Raw genomic sequence first — 22,626 nt, forward strand, 5'->3', positions numbered from 1 at the left:
CGCCCTTTTAGCTAAGAGATGATAATGTGGTTAAAGTGGCCGGGGACTTTTAGCCTGCACTTCTCGCAGTCGGTTCTATATCCCATACTAAACGTCTTCTTCATGCCTGGCTGCCACGTCCACGAGTTGATCGTATGTCGTGATCGGATGTGTCCCCGGCGGCTTTGTGGGGGGGTCGTCGGAACATCGGCAACGTCGATAGGTAAGGGCATGCCCGGTTCAACACCGGGATTCTCATCGGGACTCGATATGGATACTTGAGACGCGAGCCTGTCCGCCAAGTGCGTCGTGAACCCGCCATCGAGACCCGCGTTGGAAGAGCCATCCTCGCCCTCGCTGATGGGCGAAGGAAGCCGCCTGTTTCGAACGTTGTTCCACTCCTCGGACTCCGTGGTGCGCGGTACAGACTGGTCAAACGAATCCAACCCGCACTGATGATGGCCCATGTTGTTGACGCCGTTGGGGTGGTGCAGGTCGGATGCTTCCCAATGTGCACCACCCCTCACTTGATTCCTGAATCTAGGTTGAATCGGCGTGGGAACACGGTCGGCTAGATTCACCGCTGCGGGATCGGATGTGAGCGAGAAGGGGTCGAGAGCGTCGCTCGGCTGATCGGTTAGCTCAGGAGATTGTCCGTCCATGTCCATGCAGGTATCCTCGGCTTCGCGGGGATTTTCGCTCTCGGGGGCCACGGAGTCGAGAAAGTCGGACGCGGTCGAATTCAACGGGTACACTGGGGACCCGGCCCACCGCTTCGCAGATGTCGGAGTCCCAGACATGACTCGTTTCTAAGAAGAAACCGTTAGATCTTCACGGTGCATTCGCGGAATCAAACGAATAACCTAGATCGTACGTTTCGATGCTCGCCGAAGCTGGAGGAGCCATAGGTAGCTAGATCTTCTTCTTCCTCCCGAAGGCGCCTCCTCGAACAATTCAAATCACCCGCCATTTTTGCCGCTGAACAATTATGGTCAAAATCCGAGGGAAGGGCGCGGAGTTGCCGGGGCGTACGTTCGCGGAATCGAAGCGAAAGGTGGATAAGACCCAGGAGGGGGCTACCTCGGAGAGCCGTAGACGTCTCCCGTAGATTAAGGTAGCAGTCAGTAGAAAATAACAGATGTCTGTATGGAGGGAATATTCCCCAGGTTTGGTTTTAAGAAAAAGAATGTTGGCGACGGCAAGTTTCCATTCAGTTCAAGGATCCATCCACTGCTGCCTCCAGTGGCGAAACCGACGACAGCGGAGTTGGGGCCCGCAAGGTACAAAAGATGACCAGACCATGATCCGACTCAGCCTCACGTCGGCGGGGTTGGTTCAGCCCCCAAGAGGCTGGAGATTCTCGACTCTTGGGGCTGCCCCGGAATGAAAAGTCAATGGAATGGGAATCAACAGAACGCGCACACACGCACGCACACACACAACAGACAAATTATCAGCATCGGCACGGTTTTAACGGCAGATTGATTAAGATTGATAAAAAGAACCATGCTCTCTCTTCCCTAAGTCTGCAGGCCGCCCAAAACTCAAAACTCAATTAATTCCACCCCCGGAACGTAGCTTCATTCCATTCCGTGAACCAAGTTCGTACATTCGTGAACATTTAAAAGGCACTGCGCTCCTTGGTTCCAAGGTGTATTATAAACTTGATCCCCCCCCCCAAATCAGTTCTTCATTGGCGCCTTCATCAGCGTTACAGAGACGGTCCTCTCCCCAAGGAAGCTGTTGAACACCCTCACCCTCCTCACCCTCAAGATGGCTTTACACTCTAAACATCCTTGGGTAAGTAGCCAGCATCCCTACCACCCCTCTGCCATTGTCAACCACCAGCAAGGGGAGAAAGTCATCGTCGCTAGGAGTATTATCCACCCAGGGCTGCGGTGGATTCTGTCGACAGTGGACATCGCGTATCAGGCTTAAAGTTGTCTCGTTCCTGATACATAGTCTCCAGACCCTCGCTAGCTCTTGACATCTCCCCCACTCACAGCCATGTAGTTCTGGTCTGGTACGCTAGGGGCCTCCCCGCTGGGTTTTAGACCTGTACGAGGATATACTGGTCGTCTAGTTCTTCTGCGTCCTCGAGCTTGTCTTGTTGTAGGTCACTGATCCCCGGCAGCTCCGTGGATCGAGAATGGTGTCGTAGCCCGTCGCAATCTCCTTTAGGGGTGTGTACGCATGCCCCCTGTCCTTGATACTTATATCAAGCTCCTCTTGGAGCCTTCGGCCCTCCTCGTAGAGCGCACAGGTTATCTGAGGGGTGGCCATATCGGTTGACAATCGAAATAGGTTGCAGCACAATCAACATGCACACGATGGATGATCGAGACGATGGAAACCGAGGGTCCATGAGAGGGAGCAGTATCGTATCTCTGGGGCAAGGAAATGAGCGTGCGTCCGTTTTCGTGGGTGTTATCGATCAGCTCCTTGTGCAGCTATGCGCCCTTCGCCAAATTTTGCTCGTATTGAGTAGGAGAAATGAGTGGTTGTGACATTATTGAAACAAGAGAATTGTATGACATAGGCTTGGGACAGACATCGGAGAGAGATGATGGAAACTGGATTCCTTCTTGGGAGTTGGAACTTGAAAAATGAAAACTTGAGAGAGTTGTAACTGGAAGAGAGAGGGAAAGCTCCATTTTATACATGAGATGCTGGAGGTACTCTACAAATCACTCAAATTAACACGGTACGACCGAATCACTTGAAATTGAGGTCCACCGATGTTGTCTAGATTAAGTCTTTCTTGGAAGGAACCGGAGGAGAGAGGGAACTTGAGAATTGGATGCCGGAAGTTGGAACTTGGCCCTACGAGACAAGAGCAATTAGCTGAACATCTCTTTCGGCTGGATCGGTCATGGCACTTTCCTAACCTTTAGGTTTATCGCATCTGTTGGAGTGGGGAGGAAAGAGTGATGTCCAAGTCCAACCTTCGGGCTATGGCAGGTGCCAGCAATATCTGATAATTCGAGATAGCTTTCGTTCTTTCCTGATCCCATGACTCTTTAGAACTCGACTCCCAAGAGAGAGAGAAAGGTTTGGGAGAAAGGAAGGCTCCACGTCAGTAGATCTTCTTAGGACAGACACACAACTTCCCTAATCTCTTGGCGAAAGTTTGGCCAACTGCGGAGCAGGCAAGTCAGTCCAATTTTCCAGGGCCTCGTCGAATTCCCCAACAGTCTATCATCGGATTCACCACTCCAGATGGATCCAAGTCACTGCAGTGCCCGTCACTTGATATCGAAATCTTGCGCAAGTCGTGATGGATGTTAATTGCACTAGGGATTACTTCTCTAGGGATCTTGCTAGTAACACAGTAGCGCTCAAGCTATCAAATGCACCTTATGAATGTAAACTCTGCACTACAATTACGCTTCAACATAACATTGAATCCTCTAGTTTGAAACAAGGTCCGCTGCCCTCGTAACTTTCTTGAACTGGCGTAAAGAACCATCATTCAATCTCCAGCTCCCCTCCAATTCATACCTCCTCCGCGATCTACACTTCGATATTTCTTCATTGTTCACACTCGGACAGAATAAACAGACCACAATGGCAGCGGCCAAGCCGGTCTACGGCGTCCCTGCGGAAAGGCTTCCGCTTCCTCGTCATGAAATTCTACACTATCTTCGAGGCGAGCAAGAGTCAACGCACCGGAGAGGCATATGGCATCGCTCGGCGATGTATACCTACGTGTCTTGGAAGGAGAAGAGCCTGACGGATCCCAGCAACATGCGGGAGATGGAGTTGGAAGAAGCAAATGACTATTGCAACCGAACCGCGCCTTTCTACATCCTCCGGAACGACCCCATTGTTGCAGGTGCCGATTGGCCATTTGTAGCAGAGCTGCTTTTAACTGTTCTCCACAACTACCTTTATAAGAAGTGGTTCCGGCCCTATCGGAGCGAGATCGAATACGGGCAGTTTCTCGCCAAGGTCGTCTTCACCAAGCCGACAACTCTTCCAGGGGAGACTTGCTCGCAACCCCTGGTTGATTTAATCAAAGCATTGAATGCAAGCCTCTGCGCCAGGGTCGATAATGTCCAAAATGCTACGAAGGCTCTCAAAGATCTTGATCTTGACGACGATGAACTGTTTTGCAGGGTGTGTGCGCCATTAGATATAAGCAGGGACCCGGTAAAGGTTATCCGCGATCAGGACTTTTTTATACTTCAGCCGCGCTTTCGTGCTGTCGCTGTTGTCATCCGAGCCCAACATTACGACGACGAGATTTCTGACCTTGGGTCTCTCACTGTCGTCATTATCCGGACAGGTATCGAGGATGGCCTCAGCGCACCTATCACTTTTGATTCTATCCCCAAGGACTTCAGGAAGAGTGTTCTCTTTGAACCTGAGGGTGAGATATCGGCGCTTGAGACCACGCTGGAAGCGGCTGTTTCTTTTCTGCTGGACTTAGAACAACGTGAAATCTCGGCTTTTGGTCTTCGACCGGACCCTGTTGAATCTACTGAAGGTCTAGAGAGCGGCTACATCAAGCCTGGTAAGACGCTTTTGGACTTGGCCGAACGGCTTGGGTGGAACGAAGACATGGGTTCACTGGAGGGACCGAGCTCGCGATGGGTCGACACCGAGAAATATCCAACGTGGTCTGGACAGGGTGCTGAGGTTGACATTAAATCCAAAGGCCGTGTTGAGCCTGCATTACGGAGAAGGGTGAGCTCGTTTAAGAGACGGCTGAGGTCTATGTCAGAGGCCGACCAGGCTTGACTGGATGACGTTCTACCGAGCTCTAGGACTTCATAGATGCCTTGCAGCTCACCGACATTGTGCAGGGTGTAGAATATCTCTTTAACTCTTTAACATTGAATTAATTTCAATGGTGTGTGCAACAACGCAATATTTGGTGTATTGAGCCTACTTGTGCAAATCTCTGAGCCGACTGAGTATTTCAATGTTAGGTACCGCAGCTATGGCGGTGGGATCGGTGGGGCCTATACCGTTGATGTCGTCTCCAAAGCCGTCGGTGGCGGACAGCTCTGAGCAATGGTCGGCGAGGTTCATGGGCCCGGCCTCTCGTTGACGCCGACGTACTTGTAGAGGGTTCCGCTGTGCGGGCGCGAGTAGTGCGAGACACCGTCGCCAGGTCATCAACGATGAACGAGTGGTGGGGAGACGACAGATCAGACCATTAGAGCAAGATCGTTGGAGTCGCCACCCATGATATTTAACCGCTCTTCTGATCTTTATTATTTTGTATTGAGCAAAAATCATTTTCCCTTATATCCTTCCATCTTCCCCTCGTGTGCTCTTCACGTTCGTTATTTCAGGTTAAAATCGAAACCCTCGCACTCGTTTCCTTGAGGAATCAAAACTAAACAGAAATCGGCCAAAATGGTCAAGCCCATCATCTATCTCACCCTCTTTACTGCCCTCTCTCTCGCCGCCAACCCGGCTCGACGCCATGAGGGCCCTGACCATGACCACGACGCAACTCCCGTAGTAGGCAGTTCCCCTCCCTCTCAGACGATCAGCACTCATCATGACGAGCAGGACGACCACGATCATTCCGCCACCGTCCCCGGCGTACCTATTCATACCTCCATCCTAGGCCATGATAACGGTCAACACAATAGCCGGGTAACCACGACTTTAACGGGCGACTCTGCGCCGGACGCGCCCACTTCTGCACCTGTTGCGTCCACTTCTGCTCCCGCAGCGTCTGGTTCTGGTCTGGCGACGTCCGCTTCTGGTGCGGCAGCGGCGAGTACTTCTGCTGGAGGCGATTCTGGAGGCAGTACTACTGGTCTCTCTTGGTCTTTGGCTGCTGCCATGGCTGTCTTTGTCGGGTATATGGTCTAAGTGACTTGTTGGAAGAGAATGGGATTTCTTGAGATGTTGTGTTAGCGAAATTTAATGGATTCATACTCTCGAAAATTAAAGTAGCGTGCATTTTGCCATAATATTTTATCAACTAAAACGGAATCAATCGATGTTCGCCTCATCTCCTCCCCGAATCTCTTCCGGGGTACGTCTAAACGGTTTGACCACACTATCACTTTCCACCTTCACGCCTCAGACAGGTGAATATGAGCTGTCCCTCTTCTAAGCAATATGCCACCAATCTCATTACAGAAGCGGATGTCAGGTTGGATTTGCAGCCGCACCAACCAGCTTTTGGGCAAACCACCCGAATTATCGCATCTCACTCCGTCTTGCGGGAGACAATCCTCCAACAATGTCTTCGCACCTTAGAAACTTTACAGGGATGAAGCTACTTCCGCTTAGATAGTCGACGAGATACGGTGTTGCGCTCTTTGCCGTCCGCCATCAAGAGTCAAGTTTGTGATGGGTCAATGGTACGGGTGATGTCCCAAGTCATATCCTCCCTTTAAGCGTTCCAATCAACCTTGTCCTAGGCAGATATAAACTATATTGAACTCGTGAAGCGCTGCTCCGGCTAGGAAATTTCGTCCGTGTAAGTAAGGGAAGGTCCTTCTTGACAGAAATTATTTCTCAAGCCAGATGCGACCGCAAAGTCGAGCTTAAATCAACCATGGCCATTTTTGATGTGTCCTACATAAATCCACCGTATCGACCTGAATTCTTGAATCCCGAAGAACTATATATAATTATCATTGGGTTGGAGAGCAGCGATTGGACTCATTCTCGGGGGCTTAGTTCAGTAGATATTGATCTCTCAACTGCCAGGAGAGGTTCGCTAATATTCACATCGCTCATAATCTGACGGATCTATGAACGAGACACTACTCGAAGCCCACCATGGTTTCATCGAATCTTCAAGTCGCCTTGCTAGTCAGTTCCGTGGTTCTTCCGACTGGCGCTAGCCTGGGTCGCCCTCAGTATGGCATCATCTCTCAAAGAGCAGATACTTTCTCGAACCCAGTTCTCTGGCAAGACCATCCAGACCTGGACGTTTTCCGCATCGGGGATGTCTTTTACTACTCCTCGTCAACATTCGCCTACTCCCCCGGTGCTCCAGTGCTAAAGTCCTACGATCTCGTCAACTGGGAGCCGGTATCCCACAGCGTGCCCGAGCTCAACTTCGGCGACAAGTACAACCTCACCGCAAATCAACGGGCATACGTGAAAGGTATTTGGGCCAGTACGCTTCGTTACCGGCAATCGAACGACATGTTCTATTGGATGGGATGCATCGAGAGTGGCCGGACCTACGTCTGGACTGCCCCCGGAAACGGAGCCGTCGCGAACGGCGGCGAGGTCTCGGAGTGGACGTGGACGAGCCATCCTCCGATCGGCAGGTGTTATTACGACGCCGGCTTGTTGATAGACGACGATGATGTGTTGTATGTGGCCTACGGTAACCCTAGAATCTCCGTCGCTCAGTTATCGCCCGATGGCTTGAGCGAGGTCAAGTCGCAAGAGGTTCACGGAGTCCCTGGAGAAACCGTGGAAGGTGCCAGATTCTACAAGATCAATGGGTCTTACTACATTCTTGTGACGAGGCCGGCAGATGCGGAGTATGTGCTCAAGTCTGACAACCCCTTTGGCCCTTACGAAAGGCGCACACTGGTATCCCGAATCAGTGGACCGTTGCAAAACGCCGGGTATGCCCATCAAGGTGGAATTGTCAATACCGTTGATGATGAATGGTACTATGTCGCTTTCTTGGATGCCTATCCCGGGGGGCGTATTCCAGTTGCCGCTCCCTTGACCTGGACTGCTGATGGATGGCCAGAGCTCGTCACCGACAACGGTAACTGGGGGATGACGTATCCGATACCAGTACAAACAAACAAAACAGTCACACCCCCAGTTGGCATCGACGAGTTTAAAGGAGTGAGTCTGAGCCACGAGTGGGAGTGGAATCACAACCCCGACACGACGAGGTGGCAACTCGCAGGCGATGAAGCCGGTGGCCTTGTTTTGCAAACGGCAACTGTGACTACCGATTTATTTTCGGCTCGCAATACACTCACTCATCGTATAATTGGACCAAAGTCCACGGGCACCTTCCATCTTGATATTGGCAAGATGCAGGACGGTGACAGGGCTGGCGCGGTGCTCTTCCGGGATCGCGCCGCGTACATCGGAATCTGGAAAGACGGAGATGCGGCGAAGGTTGTAATGGTTAACGATCTTAATTTGTCTGAAGGCCAGTGGACGACGGCAGGAACTGGCACGGTAGCTGCTACCGGTCCTACACTTTCGGATGATGGCATCACCGAGATCTGGCTCCGGATCACGGCTGATATTACACCGGCTTTCGGATCGAGCCAAGAACGGACGGCGAGGTTTTCTTACAGCATTGACGGGATTGATTTCACGGAGCTAGGACCACCTTTCTCTATGAGTAATTCGTGGAGGTACTTTACTGGATATAGATATGGAGTGTTCAACCATGCCACTAAGGAGCTGGGGGGTGAAGTTAAGGCTAAGAGTTTTGAAATGCAGCTCGTAGATTAGCGTTGGTGGTGGCATGGAAGTAGCTCGAGGTAGCGAAATGATATATATGAGTTCTTCGTATCCACGAGTGAGGCATAGAGGTGGACAGGAGTGGCCGTGGATGACTGAAGTATATCGGTCCAATCTCGATAACACCTGGGGAAAAGCCACCTCGTTTCGCTCTCGTTTCAACCGCGTCTGGTTCACTTCTACTCGGTCAACCACCTTCCAATTAACCACTAGCCCACTCGCATTCCCTCGCCAGCTTACTTTTCCAAGAACTGACAGCGGTCGGTTAGGTTGATCAGATTGAAACAAGGGCGGGAACACACAAGTGGGACTTTGAACGGCATGGAAACGACGAATGGGAGTTTAGTACTTCGTATGGCCTTGTAAGATACGCAGCACACTGAAAAGAATAGACAAGAATGGACTCCAGTTCCCTGGAACCATATGATGGCAAAAGAACTTGCTGCGCCTGCGTATTGGAAAGGAACTGTGCAAGGCTGCGAAACAAGAGAGTGAAGAACTGACTCGTGAAGCGATAACTTGATACTGGTGAAAATCCCCAAAATCCCCCTGGGAAAAAAAGGATGACTCTTCGAACCAAGCCCGGAAATTTCGGAAATTTCTTCTCCGCCCCACTGAGAGTTCACTCCCATTTCCGGGGAAAAACTAATCTAATATCCAAGTGCCCGTAACTATTTTCTAGCTTTGAAGAGTAGGTCCTTCGTCTTTGACTTCGAAGTTGGGGGTCAGGGGTTTAGACTTCGTCCGGACTTAAACTAATGGGCGTCAATGCCGTAATCACGTGGGGCCAGGAACGACTCGGGAATCACCGACAGGGTCTGGAACCCAAATGGGCAGATCCAATCGCGACACACGAATTTCAATTGCACTTTGCTACCCCGCCATCACGCCGTTTGTACTTCATTTGTTCGTTCCTTCCGTTGATGGGGAGCAAGATGACCGCATCGGACCGGTGAGAATTCGCGGGAGAGTTGACGTGAGATTTGATGTGAGAATTGACAGGAAGCTACACAGGTACACCTCTAGACAAACTACTTGATATGGGGTTGAAATGCTCGTATGGTCAGGTACAACCCGTGTGCTGTTGTGGCGTTCTTCGTAAGCTACTTGAAGGGCGCACACAAAATGTGGTGTGGTGGGCTCTTTCCAAGTTTCTTCGAGAACATATTTGAGCAGGAAGGTGCAGAATAAGCTGCACGCCAATTGATACTTGCCGTGTCATCAAAGTCAAACCAACCAGACAAGGTTTGACCTGAGGTCGGTCCTAGATCGGATTCGCCCATGCCTCCTGTTGTCTTCGCACATCCATTGAGAAAAACAACCCCCCCGCGCAATGCCCGAGAATTAAAGAGATCGGTTGCCAATTCATTGTCGCCGAGGCACTTGAATCGATGCATGGGTACAAGGGCCGCGTCCAATGCGCTCTCCGGCATGCGCAAGAAAAGAAATACTTTGACGCTTACTGGACGAAGACCCTGACAGATGTAACTCCCCATATAAATAACTAGGCGGGGTACAACGGAGGCTGACCTCCGAGAACCCTCCGATGCTAGCTTACACCGTCTTTTTTTTTTGTCCTTTTTTTTTTTTCCTCTTTAAAAAATCAACCACTCCGGGTCCCGACTTTTGCTCGCGCAGTCATTCGTTGACTCATTCTCGGTTTACTCGTCGTACTATTTCTACGAGTACTTCCTTTTTCCCTTTATCCTTCCACTCTCTTCCTCTCGTCCATCCCGCGCTTCAAAATTCCACGTCCCGTCCGACTATATCTGTCTCGAGCTGCCCGGCGACGCCAGTTCGTACCTCTCTTTACCCGACTAGAAAACGCTTCTGCCTCCTACCGCTTCACCCCTCCTCCATACATCTTACTCCCCCACATCACCGCAAACATGCCCGGCGTAGAAATCACCCCCCTTCAGGCCGATGACACTCGGAGTAAGTGAACTGTTCTTATACTCCTGCTTTTCCAAGACACGGAGAGCACCAGTATAGCTACCTGCGATGCTTTACCTCCAATCTTCCCAATCCACTTCCCCCCAATGCGCCGAGACAGGAACCCAACTTTGAGTGCCCTTTTGCCTTGCCTGGAAGATCTATGACTAACCGCATGCGTGCTCAACATAGTTCTTGGCCAGGATCCTTTGATCCCCCCTGCGCTTCTTGCGTCCGAGATTCCCATGACGCAGTCCGCCCTCGAGACCGTCGTCAATGGCCGCCGCAACGCCGCCAATATCGTCCTGGGCAAGGATGACCGCCTTCTCGTCATCGTCGGCCCCTGCTCCATTCACGACCCCCAGACCGCCGTCGAGTACTGCGAGCGCCTAAAGGCCGTCGCCTCCAAGCTCACCGAGGACCTCGTCATCGTCATGCGTGCCTACCTCGAGAAGCCCCGCACCACCGTCGGCTGGAAGGGCCTCATCAACGACCCTGATATCGACCAGACCTTCAAGATCAACAAGGGCCTCCGTGTCTCCAGGCAGCTCTTCAAGGACCTCACGGCCTCGGGCATGCCCATTGCCAGCGAGATGCTCGATACCATCTCCCCCCAGTTCCTCGCTGACTTCATCTCCGTCGGCGCCATCGGTGCCCGCACCACCGAGTCTCAGCTTCACCGCGAGCTGGCCTCGGGTCTTTCTTTCCCCGTCGGTTTCAAGAACGGCACCGACGGTAACCTCGGCGTCGCCATTGACGCCATTGGCGCCGCTGCTGCCCGCCACCACTTCATGGGTGTGACGAAGCAGGGTCTCGCTGCCATTACCCGTACCAAGGGTAACGAACACGGTTTCGTCATCCTCCGTGGTGGAAACAAGGGCCCCAACTACGACAAGGAGAGTGTGCAGGCTGCGAAGGCTGCGCTTATCAAGAAGAACCAGAAGACTGCCATCATGATTGATTGCTCTCATGGTGAGTTTATCGTTGAGGACTGACCCGAAAACCATCGCACTTCGTACCAAGAGACTAACACTACATCTCAGGTAACTCCAACAAGGACCATCGCAACCAGCCCAAGGTTGCCTCCGTCGTTGCTGAGCAGCTCCGTGAGGGTGAGACCTCCATCATCGGCGTCATGATCGAGTCCAACATCAACGAGGGCAACCAGAAGGTCCCCGCTGAGGGCCCCGCCGCTCTCCAGAAGGGTGTCAGCATCACGGATGCCTGCATCAACTGGGAGAACACGGTAACTTCGCTCGAGGAGCTCGCTGAGGCTGTACGCGCCCGCCGCGCTGTCAACGCCGCCAAGGCTTCGAACGGAGCTTCTAACGGCCAGTCGGCTTAAAATCTCCGAAGGATTTACCTTCAACCAAGTGGGTATCAAGGGCATATAAAAATAGTTTCTTGCATTGAAGCGGCTTGCTTTTCTTTTTTTTTTTTTTTTTTTTATTTGGGAGGGATACGCTGGGAAATAATGAGAAGGGAGGGAAAAAGTTAGTCGTTTTCTTTCCCGGATTGTAAAATTGAAAAAGAGACAATTGGCGTTGGGAACATCATCATCATCATGACTTCGCGGAGCTTTCCGTACTTTTTCTGGGGAGAATATATCTCAGCCGCTTTCTTCAGAGATCTTATCTTGCCAACCCATGCTTAATGTGAAGCTCAATATAATGACCGCTGCAGGGAGGAATGCCATGCAAAGTCCGCGTCAGAACCTTTGCTTCGAACAAGCAATTTGATCGCTCTGTACAAATATATTTCCACCGCCTGAAAAAGATATCCGCGTAAAAATGAGCAGAAACGCCGAGTTCGAAAAGAATCCCCATAACGCCATACCCAATATCCCATCCATACATTCTTAACCCCTCCTCATATATCCTCAGCATCAACCCACCCTCCTATAAGCGCCCCCAGAACTCCCAGATCCAGCCCCAGCACCACCGCCCCTCGCCATCCTCGCCCCCCTCATCTCCATAACCTTCCTAAAAGCAGCCCAACCCAACAGTCCAAAGGTGCCGAGTATGAAGCCCCAAACAATAAAGCGATCCTTGATGGAGTCGCGCTGGAAGCACATGGTCTGCATGTCCTCGTCCTTGGCGTCCTTGCAAAAGGGGAGGTTCTGCTCGCGGCAGAAGACTTTTGTGCAGCCGGAGCAGGCGGTTGGGTTTCGTTTGGGGTGTTGGTGGAGATTCGAGGAGAGGGTATCGGGGAGGGAGCGGAGTTGGTTCGTGGAGCGTTGGGGGCTTAGGGGGATTATGGTGCTGTTTTTGAAGCAGGTGCATTTGCAGTAGATTTGAGGGCCTATGAAAGTTGGAAGAAGGGATTGGTTAGCTGGGTGAGATTGATGAGAGTTGACGGGGAGAGGAGAGACGTACTTTGCGCTGCGACGAGGGTGAGGAATCCGAGGAGGAGTAGGATGAAATGGTGTTTTATGCGCGCCATTGTGTCGTTATGTATTTTGTTCTATTATGAGGCGGAAGGGGGGAGCGGTTTTGTTTGCGGCCGAGGAGATGGATGGCGTTGCGTACATTGAAGCTTGGATCTTGGCGAGCTGTAGCCTGTGATCGTCGTAATGCTTGGAGAGGAAGTTCAAGATTGATGGTCCAGACGCAAGCCACAATGTGGCGTATACCAGCCACACCCAATTGATTCCCAGTGATTGGCTCACGCGACGCATCTACAACGTATTAAAAAAAAAGTTCATCTCGAATTCCCCAAGCTCAGCACCTCATCTCACCTCACTACAGAGGGCTTGAAGGTGACCACTCACTCCCTTCCCCATCCCTTCAAGCCGCCGGAGTACACACAAACTATCCACAAAATGCGTCGCCTACCGAGATTACAGCGTCTCCGCTGTCCCTCCACCATCACGACTCAAACCACAACCTCTCCCTTCCACCGTCCCCTCTCCACGACCCGCGCCGCACAGCTCGCCCCCACGCGCCGCACTCTCACCTCCGACGAAAAGAAGCGCCAGGAAATGCTCGAGGCTCTCGAGCGCGATCGCCAAAGCGCACTCGAGCTGCAATCCCAAGCATCGTCCCAGGCCGAGCTAGCAGAGGAGGAAGCCATCGACGAGGATTCCCTGATCGCTGCGGCGGCCAAGATCGTCGTGCCGCCCGATTTCTCTTACGCGCCGAACCCGAACCAGGCGACGGATTACATCCCCGCCAAGACGGCCGAGGGACTCGAAGAAGTCGGAGGGCTCGAAGGATGGTGGGAGGAGGCGGGACATTGGGGCGACGTTGATCGGTTGAGTGTTTTCTCAGTGCCGAGGAGCTATCCTGGAGGTGTCCAGGTCGTTACGGATGCGGCTGTTTTGGAGGTTCTGTTGAGGCAGGCTGTTGTCGAGGCGTTGGTTGTGCAGGGGAAGAAGGGCGAGGAGATGTTGAGGGGACGGTGGGGAGGTTTGGAGAAAGGGGACACATTGAGGGCTGCGGGCGTGGAGTTGAAGGTTTCGGAGGCGGGGGATGTTACGCTGACGGGAGATCTTGGTGCTGTTCTTTCTGGCCTGGAAGCGTCCGCGGGTGAGGCTGAGGCTGTTGAGGCTGATGCTGCTGACGAGGCTGCTTTAGAGGGCGCCGCTGAGCAGGAGGTTGTCGAGGAAGATGTCTTGACGGCCGAAGAGGCTCGCGAGGTCAGCAAGTCCTGGGATAGCTCCTGGAAGCAGATTCCCGTGACGAACCCAGCTCTCAAGTTTGCCGTATGTTTTATCTCGGACACCCTTTTCAACACGTCATGAATATTGCTGGAACTAATTCTTACATCATACAGATCCATAAACGTCTCTACCAGCTCTCCGGCCAGTACATCCCCGACGCTAAGCTCGCCCCCGCCCGCACGGCCCAACACATCCTCTCCCTCGTCTCGCGACCCCCCAAGCCCCGCAAGCTCATCGAGGTCATCCAGCAACAACACCAGCGCCGCGTCGCATCCGACTCTAAGTCCGCCTCCTCCTCTCCAGACCTGTTCAACCTCCCCAACGTCAAGGTGTACGGCCGTCGCGTGACGCCCATCGACAAGGAGGTCTGGGTTGGTAGGTGGAAGGTCATTGAGGAGGAGCTGCGGAAGAGGGATCTGCCTGTTACGGGAACGGGCAAGTATGGCAAGGCGAAGGAGAAGGCTTGGCTTATGGGTAAGCCCTGAGGTGGCTGAAATGGAGGGGCTATAGAGAGAATGTTTAGGTGGATGTGGGAAGCAAGTGTACGTCTTGGATGTTTGGATTAGATGGAGATTATACGTGTACAACTTATTGGGTGTATAGATGGTATTTTCGCATACAATGTACAATTCCACACTGGCAGAATCTGACTCTTTTGTTTCATTGTTGAAGGGCTGATTTAGTGATCTTCATAAGTTCATTGATTGGGGTCTACTGCTTCAACTCGTGCTAGCGTCGTCCGGCGAGCGGAGTACAAGAAATCCCATCTTATCCTCCTTTCACCGTGTCATCCAAGACGAAACTAGACATCTACGCCTCTTGTTTCCGCAGTTACTCTGTTTCGCAGTTAGCGCAACGACTTTTCCTTGCCTCTAAAGGAAAGAAAAAATAAAAAACTCACCGAAGTAGAAAGCGCCATTGTTATTATGAATCCTCTCGGCAAGGTTAACATCCGCATGGACATCCTCCCCATCCGCATTCTTCAACGTGGCACGGAGAACAGGAACGCTATCGTCGCCCTCAATGGAGAAGGAGATGTTCTCGCTGGAGCCGGAGAAGCCGCCGCCGCCCCACTCAAAGAAACCTATAATACCGCGTCATCTTTTCTTAGCAAATCGTACTTATTCAAAGCATGTATACATGTGCAAGGAGGAGGGGATTGTGTTGATGACCGCTAGTGGCTTACCGTTGTTGTTGCCGAGGACCTCGTCGAGATTAAGTTCGGCATCGACCCACTCTCCGTCGACGTTTCGGAGACGGGCTCTGAGGGTGCTGCCGTCGAGGGTGATGTCTTCTGCGGACTGATGGAAGGACATTGTGAAAGAAATGACGGGGTGGGTATCTATGTAAGAAGATTCTTGATTTTATTGCTCAAGCGATGGCGAGGAAAATGTGGATTCTGGATTCTCTCGTCTACCCGGGAAGTTGGCTCCTTTTATAGTCGCAACCTGACCGCTACCATCGTGAACCCTCCTACGCAGTCTCACAAGAGTTGATGGAGGCCTCCTCTTTTCGTCACGCACGAGATGCCGTATGCGTTGAAACTCCAAGCAAGCGCCCTACTCCAACCATCGTGAGACGTGGGCAGCCGATGGACGAATGCATCATGCAGGACAACGAACACGCAATGTGTGCTTCGCCAACCCCGCAACAGGTCATGATGTGCTTTGTTCTTGGCATGTTTTCCCGTCGTTGTGGCCATCCTCATCCTAGGGGGGCCACAACATTCCATTCTACTAGTTTCGGAAGCCTGTGTATCCAATCATTTGTGCTTGTTGCAAAAGGTTTCCCACTACAACTCCAGGCCAGCTTATCGCAATGGCGTATCGAAGGGATGGAAACTCATACGTACAAGGAACGGAGGGAGGCTGCATCTTGTCATATCCATCGTCCCGCCGATAGCCTGGCGAGTAAGGCTCGAGGATTCTTACCGCCAAGTCCGGGCCAAGACCGACAAGTGAGGAGGTCGTTTGACGTGGAGGAGGGTTCCCTAGAGTGGTGTGAAGCGGGGAGGGCGTGTAGAAATTGCATTGTGGGTTTCAGCAACCTGCAGATTGTTGCGAGCGGGTGGGTTCAAGACGCTATTCTTGGCAAATGTGGGAATGCTTCGACACCACCACACAGCGAGGTCCCAACTCTAACAGGTATAAAGGACTAATCCCCTCTGATCAAAGCTCCATAGATTAGGGAAAGTCACTCATATCTACGTCAATGGTGGTGATTATGCATCTACTATTACGGGTTGAAACAAGCCGGCCGGCCACAGGCATGGAGGAGACGCGGCGAGAGGTGTATGATATGTAGCACGATACAACATCAATGTCTATTCTAGCAAGTTTGCTTGGGCTATTGCCGCTGGATATTGGAATGGGGAGCTTCTCTTTGGATTCATCCGTTAGTACTGCTCCCTGGCTCGTTCCCACTTCCTTGAAATGTAGCATCACTTTCTTCATCTCGTTACTCGAAGCGATATGTCTCGCATTCTATGCACTGGCAGCTGAGAATGCACCGACCATCAACCTCTCACAAGCACAACGGCCAGGATCACGATACTCCGACTTGCCAGTATCACATCCCAAGTCATCCTCCCGATGGGACAGACATCAGAGAACTAGTACTGGAGCGCCTCGTCCATGGGGGCGACTTTCTAAACGGCTTTCCTGGACTTGATCAGGGGAGGTTTGGCAATTCTCACTCTGCGATCCCTGTTGTTGTGCAGACCACGTCGACCTTTTTTTGACTGGTATCCCGAGATATAGAACCTGGATAGCCTTGGGGTGGAGCCTTGCGATACCGTTCGCTGTCGTGTTTATGGACCAGGGTGTTGTAGATCAATGGGACATCTTGTGTTGTTTATGGGTACACCAACCTGAGACCTCCTGAATGGCCACAGGCTTGTATGATTGGAAGCCAAGCTTTCCATACCTTTCTCCTTTTGGGATCGGCGTCGTAATCCCCAGGTGGGATGAGGTCTTTGCTCCTTCTTTCTGGGAGGGGAGGAGGGGTGCCTGCATATGACCGAAGCGGCCAATATGTCCACCAGACCAAGTGATGCAGATGTGGGACCAAAGGGTAGAATCGTCGACTCTAACCGCCTCAGTGGGGGGAGAGGCAATAGGAGAAGCTCGGGTCCAAGAAGCAGGTTAGCTTCGAGTAATGCCCCTCATTCCTTTCACCCCTCATAGGGCGGAAGACTCTCGCCAAGGTCAAGGGACAGCTCTGGGAAACGGCTACAAGGGAGGTTGCAACTAAGGCAAGAACCAAGAAGAATGTCCCCGAACCGAAGCGCCAGCGTTGGTATTACGCAAGCGGGATCATCCTCCCGTGGCCGATGGACGACGAGATCGTTCAGAAATCTCTTGCCAATAAAAATAATCAAACCCGCTGCTCTTCGATACTGGAGAAACTCTTTCGTGAAGCAACATTGGCATGGAGCAGGAAATTGAGAGGCGTAGAAAAGCCTCAATGAAGAGCCAAGATGATAGAATGAAATGCCAAGCTTAAGAGTACGTGGAGACTATAAATACATGAATGTCACACCTTTATGGCTGGAAGACTGTGGTTGCGGCAAATACTCCCTCTTTGCTTAAGAAAGGGCTGGAATCCGGTGATGTGCAGGGTGCAGCTAGTCCAATTGAAGGTGCTGGTGCAATCGAGGCTCTCTCCTCCTCTCGCAAAAGTCTTGCAGCAGACACTCGGCATGAACGGCAAGAGCGAACGCCAAGCAAGAGGCAGCCAGCGGCAGCGAGCGACAGGAGCGGGCGGGTGCACCCTCGGGACCGTGGGTCGATGACCTGGTCTGGACCCCAACAAGGAGGAAGGTGCACTGGACTCTGGAGCCGACGGTAAGTGAGCTTGGGAATAATTTGCATGTGCCCCTCGAGCACAGGAAGGAGGTGCTGTGCTGAGGTTTGCCTATCGTGGCATGTACCAGTGGCACGGCATCACTGGCATAAAATAATTCGGCTTTAGACCTGGCGATGGATGAAGAGGAGAAAGGCCAAAGGTTTCTTAGGCGACCTTGGTGGTTTGGTTTGGTCCCATTTGGTGACGAATCATCATGCAGTCGATGAGGAGAGGAAAGGAGAACTGACTTGAATGTTGCAGATTTTCTCGCAGATTCCCCACCTCTTCTGCCACCGCCTGGCTCGCTGTCAATATTGCCAAGATTTGCACTCTGCTTTCGCAGTTCGTCGACATGGTGGCGCGATGCCGTCATTTCTGCCTTTACTTTTCTTCTTAATTTTTTACTTTTATTTTCCTCTTGTTGACTGTAATCGCTTCTTCAGGCGCTTTCGGTGAAAGCCCGTCGTCTAGCCGCGGGTGTCGGGGAGTTAGCTTGGCGAACTGACGAGGGAGAGAGGAAGAGGAAGGGGGAGTGATATCTCCAATGCCAATCCTAAGCTGTCCAGTTTCTCGAGTGTGCGATTCGAAGCAATGCCAGGTGCTTTCTTACACAAACATGAGCATTGTTCCACTACATACATCCACCGTAAACCTCAACCCGCCCAGCCTCACAACATTCTTCTTCGGTATTGGCACAATCCGCCAGTACTCCTCATCGCAGACTCCCTCAACTGGGGCTTCACCCATCACTGGCACAGGGCTATACCGCCGGTGCCACTCCACAACCACCGCCGACGTGTCCCTCGAGCCAGGAGGAATGGACGCTTCCTTTCCCTGCTCGCACAAGCGACACAGCCACGGGAGTGAGCCGAAATGACAAGGGTCCAGTCTCGCACCGTCCCTGCCGCTTCTCTTTCTGGTCTCCTCTTTACCAATGAGTCGGACGAGCTCGTTCTTCAACTCAGCAAGTCCCATGACGTTGCCGATGTCGCATTTGCTCTTTGGGATAAGTAGATCAGCGACAAGCTTCGCGTACCTCTTTTCAATGGCATTGACTAATTTCGCCTCCTTGGATTCTACTATTATTTTCGAATTTGTGGTTTTGGCTTTCCTCGTCGGCTGAACCCTCGTGGGCGGTTGCTGTTGTCGCTTACGTCTGAGTTTTAACCTGTCGAGGTCTTCGTTGCGACGATGCTGTAGGTCGGCGAGGGAGGTGCGGGAGGCTTCGACATTCGCGTTGTAATACTTCGCGGCGACGGCGAGGAAGTGAAATGGGCAGTAGACGGGCCCGCGGGGATGTATTTCCTCGACTAGCTCTTTGTCTATCGCTGCGCCTCGCGGGTAGTAGATGTTCATGTTGATAAGCCAGGAGTGAGCTTCCTTTTATTTGTGATATTCGACTTATTTCGCTCTCTCTGACCCTGAGATTGGGAGAGCCAAGACCCCGTATGAGACTGAGAATTTAGAGTTGATCTAGACATCCTATTTCCAGTTCCCGGCTCTTTCAATCCAAAGGAGTTCGATATTTGCTGGTCCCTATGTGACTCGGTCAATTTTATTCATTCCCGAAATGCGACAATCATTCATTGTCCTTCGCCTACGATATATGACAACAAAGACACTTGGCCTCCCTGGCCTTAAGCGAAAAGCTCAAAACTTGCGTGAGAAAACCAAACATCCGTGTAAGCGAGTTTGATTCTTCTCCTCATATTAGCATTCATTCCAGGGGCTTGGGAACAAAGGACAATCCAAGACTTCCGGCCTTGTTTATGCATCCTCTCCTACTGTAGCTTGCTGGCACGAAAGCAAACTCCTTGAACAAGGGGGAGGGAGGAGAAAAAAGAAAAAAAAAACCCAAACCTCGAAAGTTTCCGTTTTTAGTTCATTCTTTGCAGTCTCTGTGTGATCGGGGCGTGGTGAATTAAAGGCCCTGACCAAAAAAGCAAATTCGAGGTTTGACTGGCTGCCGCTGCCCGCCGAAATTTTGGCCAATCTCCGCTCCGGGTCTGATGAAGATGGCGGGCGCCGGTCCGCTCTCCTGCGGTGTACCAGCCGGTCCGCTGCCAACGCCGGTGCAACGTTCTCGGGACAACTCAACTAAACCAGAGGACTCTGTTCCAACATGCCAAAATTTGTCAAATTTATCCTTTGAAAGACGCTAGGAAATATATGCAGAATTGATACACAGAAAAACAAGTCATCAAGACATAGACATAGTAAACTCATCCTCAATACCCCAAAAATCCTAACATTCACCGCCTCGACGTCCGATAGTTATCATAAATATCATCATCACTGTCTTCCTCCTCAACCACTCTCCCCGACTCCCCCTGCTGACGTCTCTGCCCGTTCCCGTTCCCATTCCCATTCCCACTCCGATCACCATTCGCCTCCCTGACAATAGGAATCGTCACGCCAGCCACCGAAATCCCCGCAACCCCAATCCCATCATCCCCAACCCCAAACGTCCTCGTCGTCCCCGTCGCAAACCCTCCCGTCCCGATCCCGCCCACATTCAACCCTCCCAATCCTAGACCCCCGAGGCCAATCCCCCCGAGCCCGATGCCCCCTAACCCAATCCCGCCGAGTCCTATGCCGGGCGTGCCGACGTTCAGCCCGGAGACACCGACGCCGGCGACATCGACGTTACCTAGGCCAATGTCCCTCCGCTCGAAAAAGCCCGTGGTAGGCCTACTGAAGAACCCTTCGCCGAATATTCCCGGGCCGTCACGCTTGAAAAAGGATTCGCGGGACCGAGCAAAGGTGAAACTCGTGGGCGGATTCGTGTAATACTCGCCCTGCGCATACGGCCTCTCTTGGTACTGATATTCCCGATCGAAGCGGGTCCGCTGCTGCTGTGGCCTCTGTCTCTGTTGTTGCTGTTGTCTCTGTTGTTGCTGCTGTCTCTGTTGTTGTTGCTGTCTCTGTTGTTGTTGCTGTCTTTCTTGTTGTTGCTGCTGTTGCTGCTGTCTCGCCCTCGGCGGCGGCTGCGGTCGAAGCGGCTCCGGCCGCAAAGGCTCAGGATCACTGTACTGCGAATCAGAACCGTACGAGTACGGCCGCGAACGCGATTCGAAAAGATTCCGCGGCGGGCTTTCGCTCGGCTGGTTCTGGTTGTCACGAGGCGGAGAGCGCGAGTTGTTTTGTTGGCGGGGGGAGCCTCGGGGCGGTGGGAAGGCGGATTGGCCTGGTCGAGGGTTTGAGGAGTTTGCGCGGCGGAGGCCGTTGTTGGCGTTGTTGGCGTTGCCGTTGTTCATTTTTTTTAAGTTTCTTTTCTTGTCTTCCCTTGATTCTGTTTCCTTCTCCTTTTTTTAATACATAAAATAAAATAACAATCCAAATTGGATGTTGGGCATTCGTGGCAGCTCAGCACTCAACACAGGAAAAGCTTCATCAGTCTCAACGAGGTCCACCATTTCACGCCAAAAGGCCAAGCTCCAGGTTATATTAATCTGAACTCCAGTCCGACCCCAGCAATAGAGATCCCATCGCATCAATCACAGCTCCCCGCAAAAATATCTTAAAACCAAACCCCCTTACCTCCCTCCCCGAAAAAACCACATCATAATCATCCGATTGATCGCCTCAAATCCCGTCTTATACCCTCCCAAACTTCACATAATGCAGGTCGTCTCTCCCTTCCCCCTCTCCTTTTTCATCGCGGGCGGTTCCCCCGAGTCGGGCGGGGGCAGAACGGGGGGGTCCGTTTTTATGAAACGGGAGGCTTGGGGATCATCGGACCACCTTGCCTGTGCGTCCATACCATCGGTGTTTTGGGACGGGGGAAGCTGGAGTTGAGGGCCCTGGTTAAGGGTGAAGAATGGGAGGGATGGAGAAGGATTCTAGAAGTGCGTGAGAGGTTTGGGTTTGAGTTTCGGTTGAGGGTCGAGGCTGAAGGGATGAAATATTGTCAAGGGTCCGCGGAAAGTTGACAGCGTCATGGTAAATGAGGTACTTCTTATGTCACTTTGTAGGGTAATTTGTATTGTGGAGTACTATATAAGTACAAAGGAAAGCCACTGGCTCACAACATTATGGACAGGTCGTAGCGATATTGAAGAAAAATAATAATACAAGATGAAAATAAATACATAAGTTTACAAAAAATAAAGTTGCTCGCGGTGCTCTCTTCCGATAGGGATTTTCCAGCCGTCTGAGCGCTCTGAATTGAACAACCGTTTGGCCAACCCAGCCTAGTCTGAACACTTCAGCCATCTCAGTTGGCAGAGTCCTTCCGCCTCCTCCCATGGTATGTAAAATCTCACTACAAGGTCTCAGCATGCCTTGGTTTGAAGCTCAAGAACAGGTGCACGGAGGAGGGATCCTTGGGGAAAGTCGAAGATCTCTATTCCTCCCGGGGTGACCTTTGTGAAGGAGACGTCTTCCGCGAGGGAAAGAAGAGAAAAAGAACGGCCATGAGGAACGAGAGGATGCTGGAACGGATACAGAAAGAGAAGTCAAAAGACGAGAAGTGAGAATCGAGTGAGCATGAGCAGGGATGGCAGCTTTAATTCTTTAAAAGCTCGTGTCGCACAACAATATCGACGCCCTTAGGATGAGCAAACACCACTTCGGTAGTTGATCATGGTAGTTGATCAACATCTTGAAATGCTCAACAGGAGCAGAATGTCTCCCCATCTTATTCGAGGGACATTTCGTTCTCATCGACACACATCACCTCCATCACCTTCGCCAGCAAGCGCTGAGCATTCATTAGAACCTTTTGCATCATATTACATCTCTATACGCAATTCATCCCATATGTCCATACTGAACAT

The 22,626-nt window shown here is 51.9% G+C and overlaps 5 protein-coding genes and 5 pseudogenes across 5 annotated transcripts; 5 read left to right on the top strand and 5 right to left on the bottom strand.

Moving 5' to 3' along the window:
* Positions 1-11: 11 nt before the first annotated feature.
* Positions 12-949, bottom strand: SAPIO_CDS9126 (Uncharacterized protein; the record flags this gene model as incomplete). The annotated part of the gene is made up of 2 exons (XM_016790603.1): positions 12-788; positions 854-949. 2 exons carry the CDS (start codon positions 947-949, stop codon positions 12-14), a joined length of 873 nt encoding a protein of 290 aa, XP_016639906.1.
* Positions 950-3,546: 2,597 nt separating this feature from the next.
* SAPIO_CDS9127 lies at positions 3,547-4,722 on the top strand (annotated as a pseudogene; the record flags this gene model as incomplete).
* A 624-nt stretch (positions 4,723-5,346) lies between these two features.
* SAPIO_CDS9128 lies at positions 5,347-5,814 on the top strand (annotated as a pseudogene; the record flags this gene model as incomplete).
* A 921-nt stretch (positions 5,815-6,735) lies between these two features.
* Positions 6,736-8,400, top strand: SAPIO_CDS9129 (annotated as a pseudogene; the record flags this gene model as incomplete).
* Positions 8,401-10,298: 1,898 nt separating this feature from the next.
* On the top strand, positions 10,299-11,686 carry SAPIO_CDS9130 (Phospho-2-dehydro-3-deoxyheptonate aldolase; the record flags this gene model as incomplete). The annotated part of the gene is made up of 3 exons (XM_016790604.1): positions 10,299-10,344; positions 10,534-11,313; positions 11,385-11,686. The coding sequence occupies 3 exons, from the start codon at positions 10,299-10,301 to the stop codon at positions 11,684-11,686; spliced, it is 1,128 nt and encodes a 375-aa protein (XP_016639907.1).
* A 540-nt stretch (positions 11,687-12,226) lies between these two features.
* On the bottom strand, positions 12,227-12,783 carry SAPIO_CDS9131 (Uncharacterized protein; the record flags this gene model as incomplete). The annotated part of the gene is made up of 2 exons (XM_016790605.1): positions 12,227-12,642; positions 12,717-12,783. 2 exons carry the CDS (start codon positions 12,781-12,783, stop codon positions 12,227-12,229), a joined length of 483 nt encoding a protein of 160 aa, XP_016639908.1.
* Positions 12,784-13,162: 379 nt separating this feature from the next.
* On the top strand, positions 13,163-14,487 carry SAPIO_CDS9132 (uncharacterized protein; the record flags this gene model as incomplete). The annotated part of the gene is made up of 2 exons (XM_016790606.1): positions 13,163-14,044; positions 14,116-14,487. 2 exons carry the CDS (start codon positions 13,163-13,165, stop codon positions 14,485-14,487), a joined length of 1,254 nt encoding a protein of 417 aa, XP_016639909.1.
* A 346-nt stretch (positions 14,488-14,833) lies between these two features.
* SAPIO_CDS9133 (uncharacterized protein) lies at positions 14,834-15,318 on the bottom strand (the record flags this gene model as incomplete). The annotated part of the gene is made up of 3 exons (XM_016790607.1): positions 14,834-14,838; positions 14,904-15,086; positions 15,189-15,318. 3 exons carry the CDS (start codon positions 15,316-15,318, stop codon positions 14,834-14,836), a joined length of 318 nt encoding a protein of 105 aa, XP_016639910.1.
* A 3,136-nt stretch (positions 15,319-18,454) lies between these two features.
* SAPIO_CDS9134 lies at positions 18,455-19,204 on the bottom strand (annotated as a pseudogene; the record flags this gene model as incomplete).
* An 896-nt stretch (positions 19,205-20,100) lies between these two features.
* On the bottom strand, positions 20,101-21,105 carry SAPIO_CDS9135 (annotated as a pseudogene; the record flags this gene model as incomplete).
* Between the last annotated feature and the right edge of the window lie 1,521 nt (positions 21,106-22,626).

Source organism: Scedosporium apiospermum (genome assembly GCF_000732125.1).
Source record: "Scedosporium apiospermum strain IHEM 14462 chromosome Unknown SEQ_SAPIO_0132, whole genome shotgun sequence".
NCBI lineage: Eukaryota > Fungi > Ascomycota > Sordariomycetes > Microascales > Microascaceae > Scedosporium > Scedosporium apiospermum.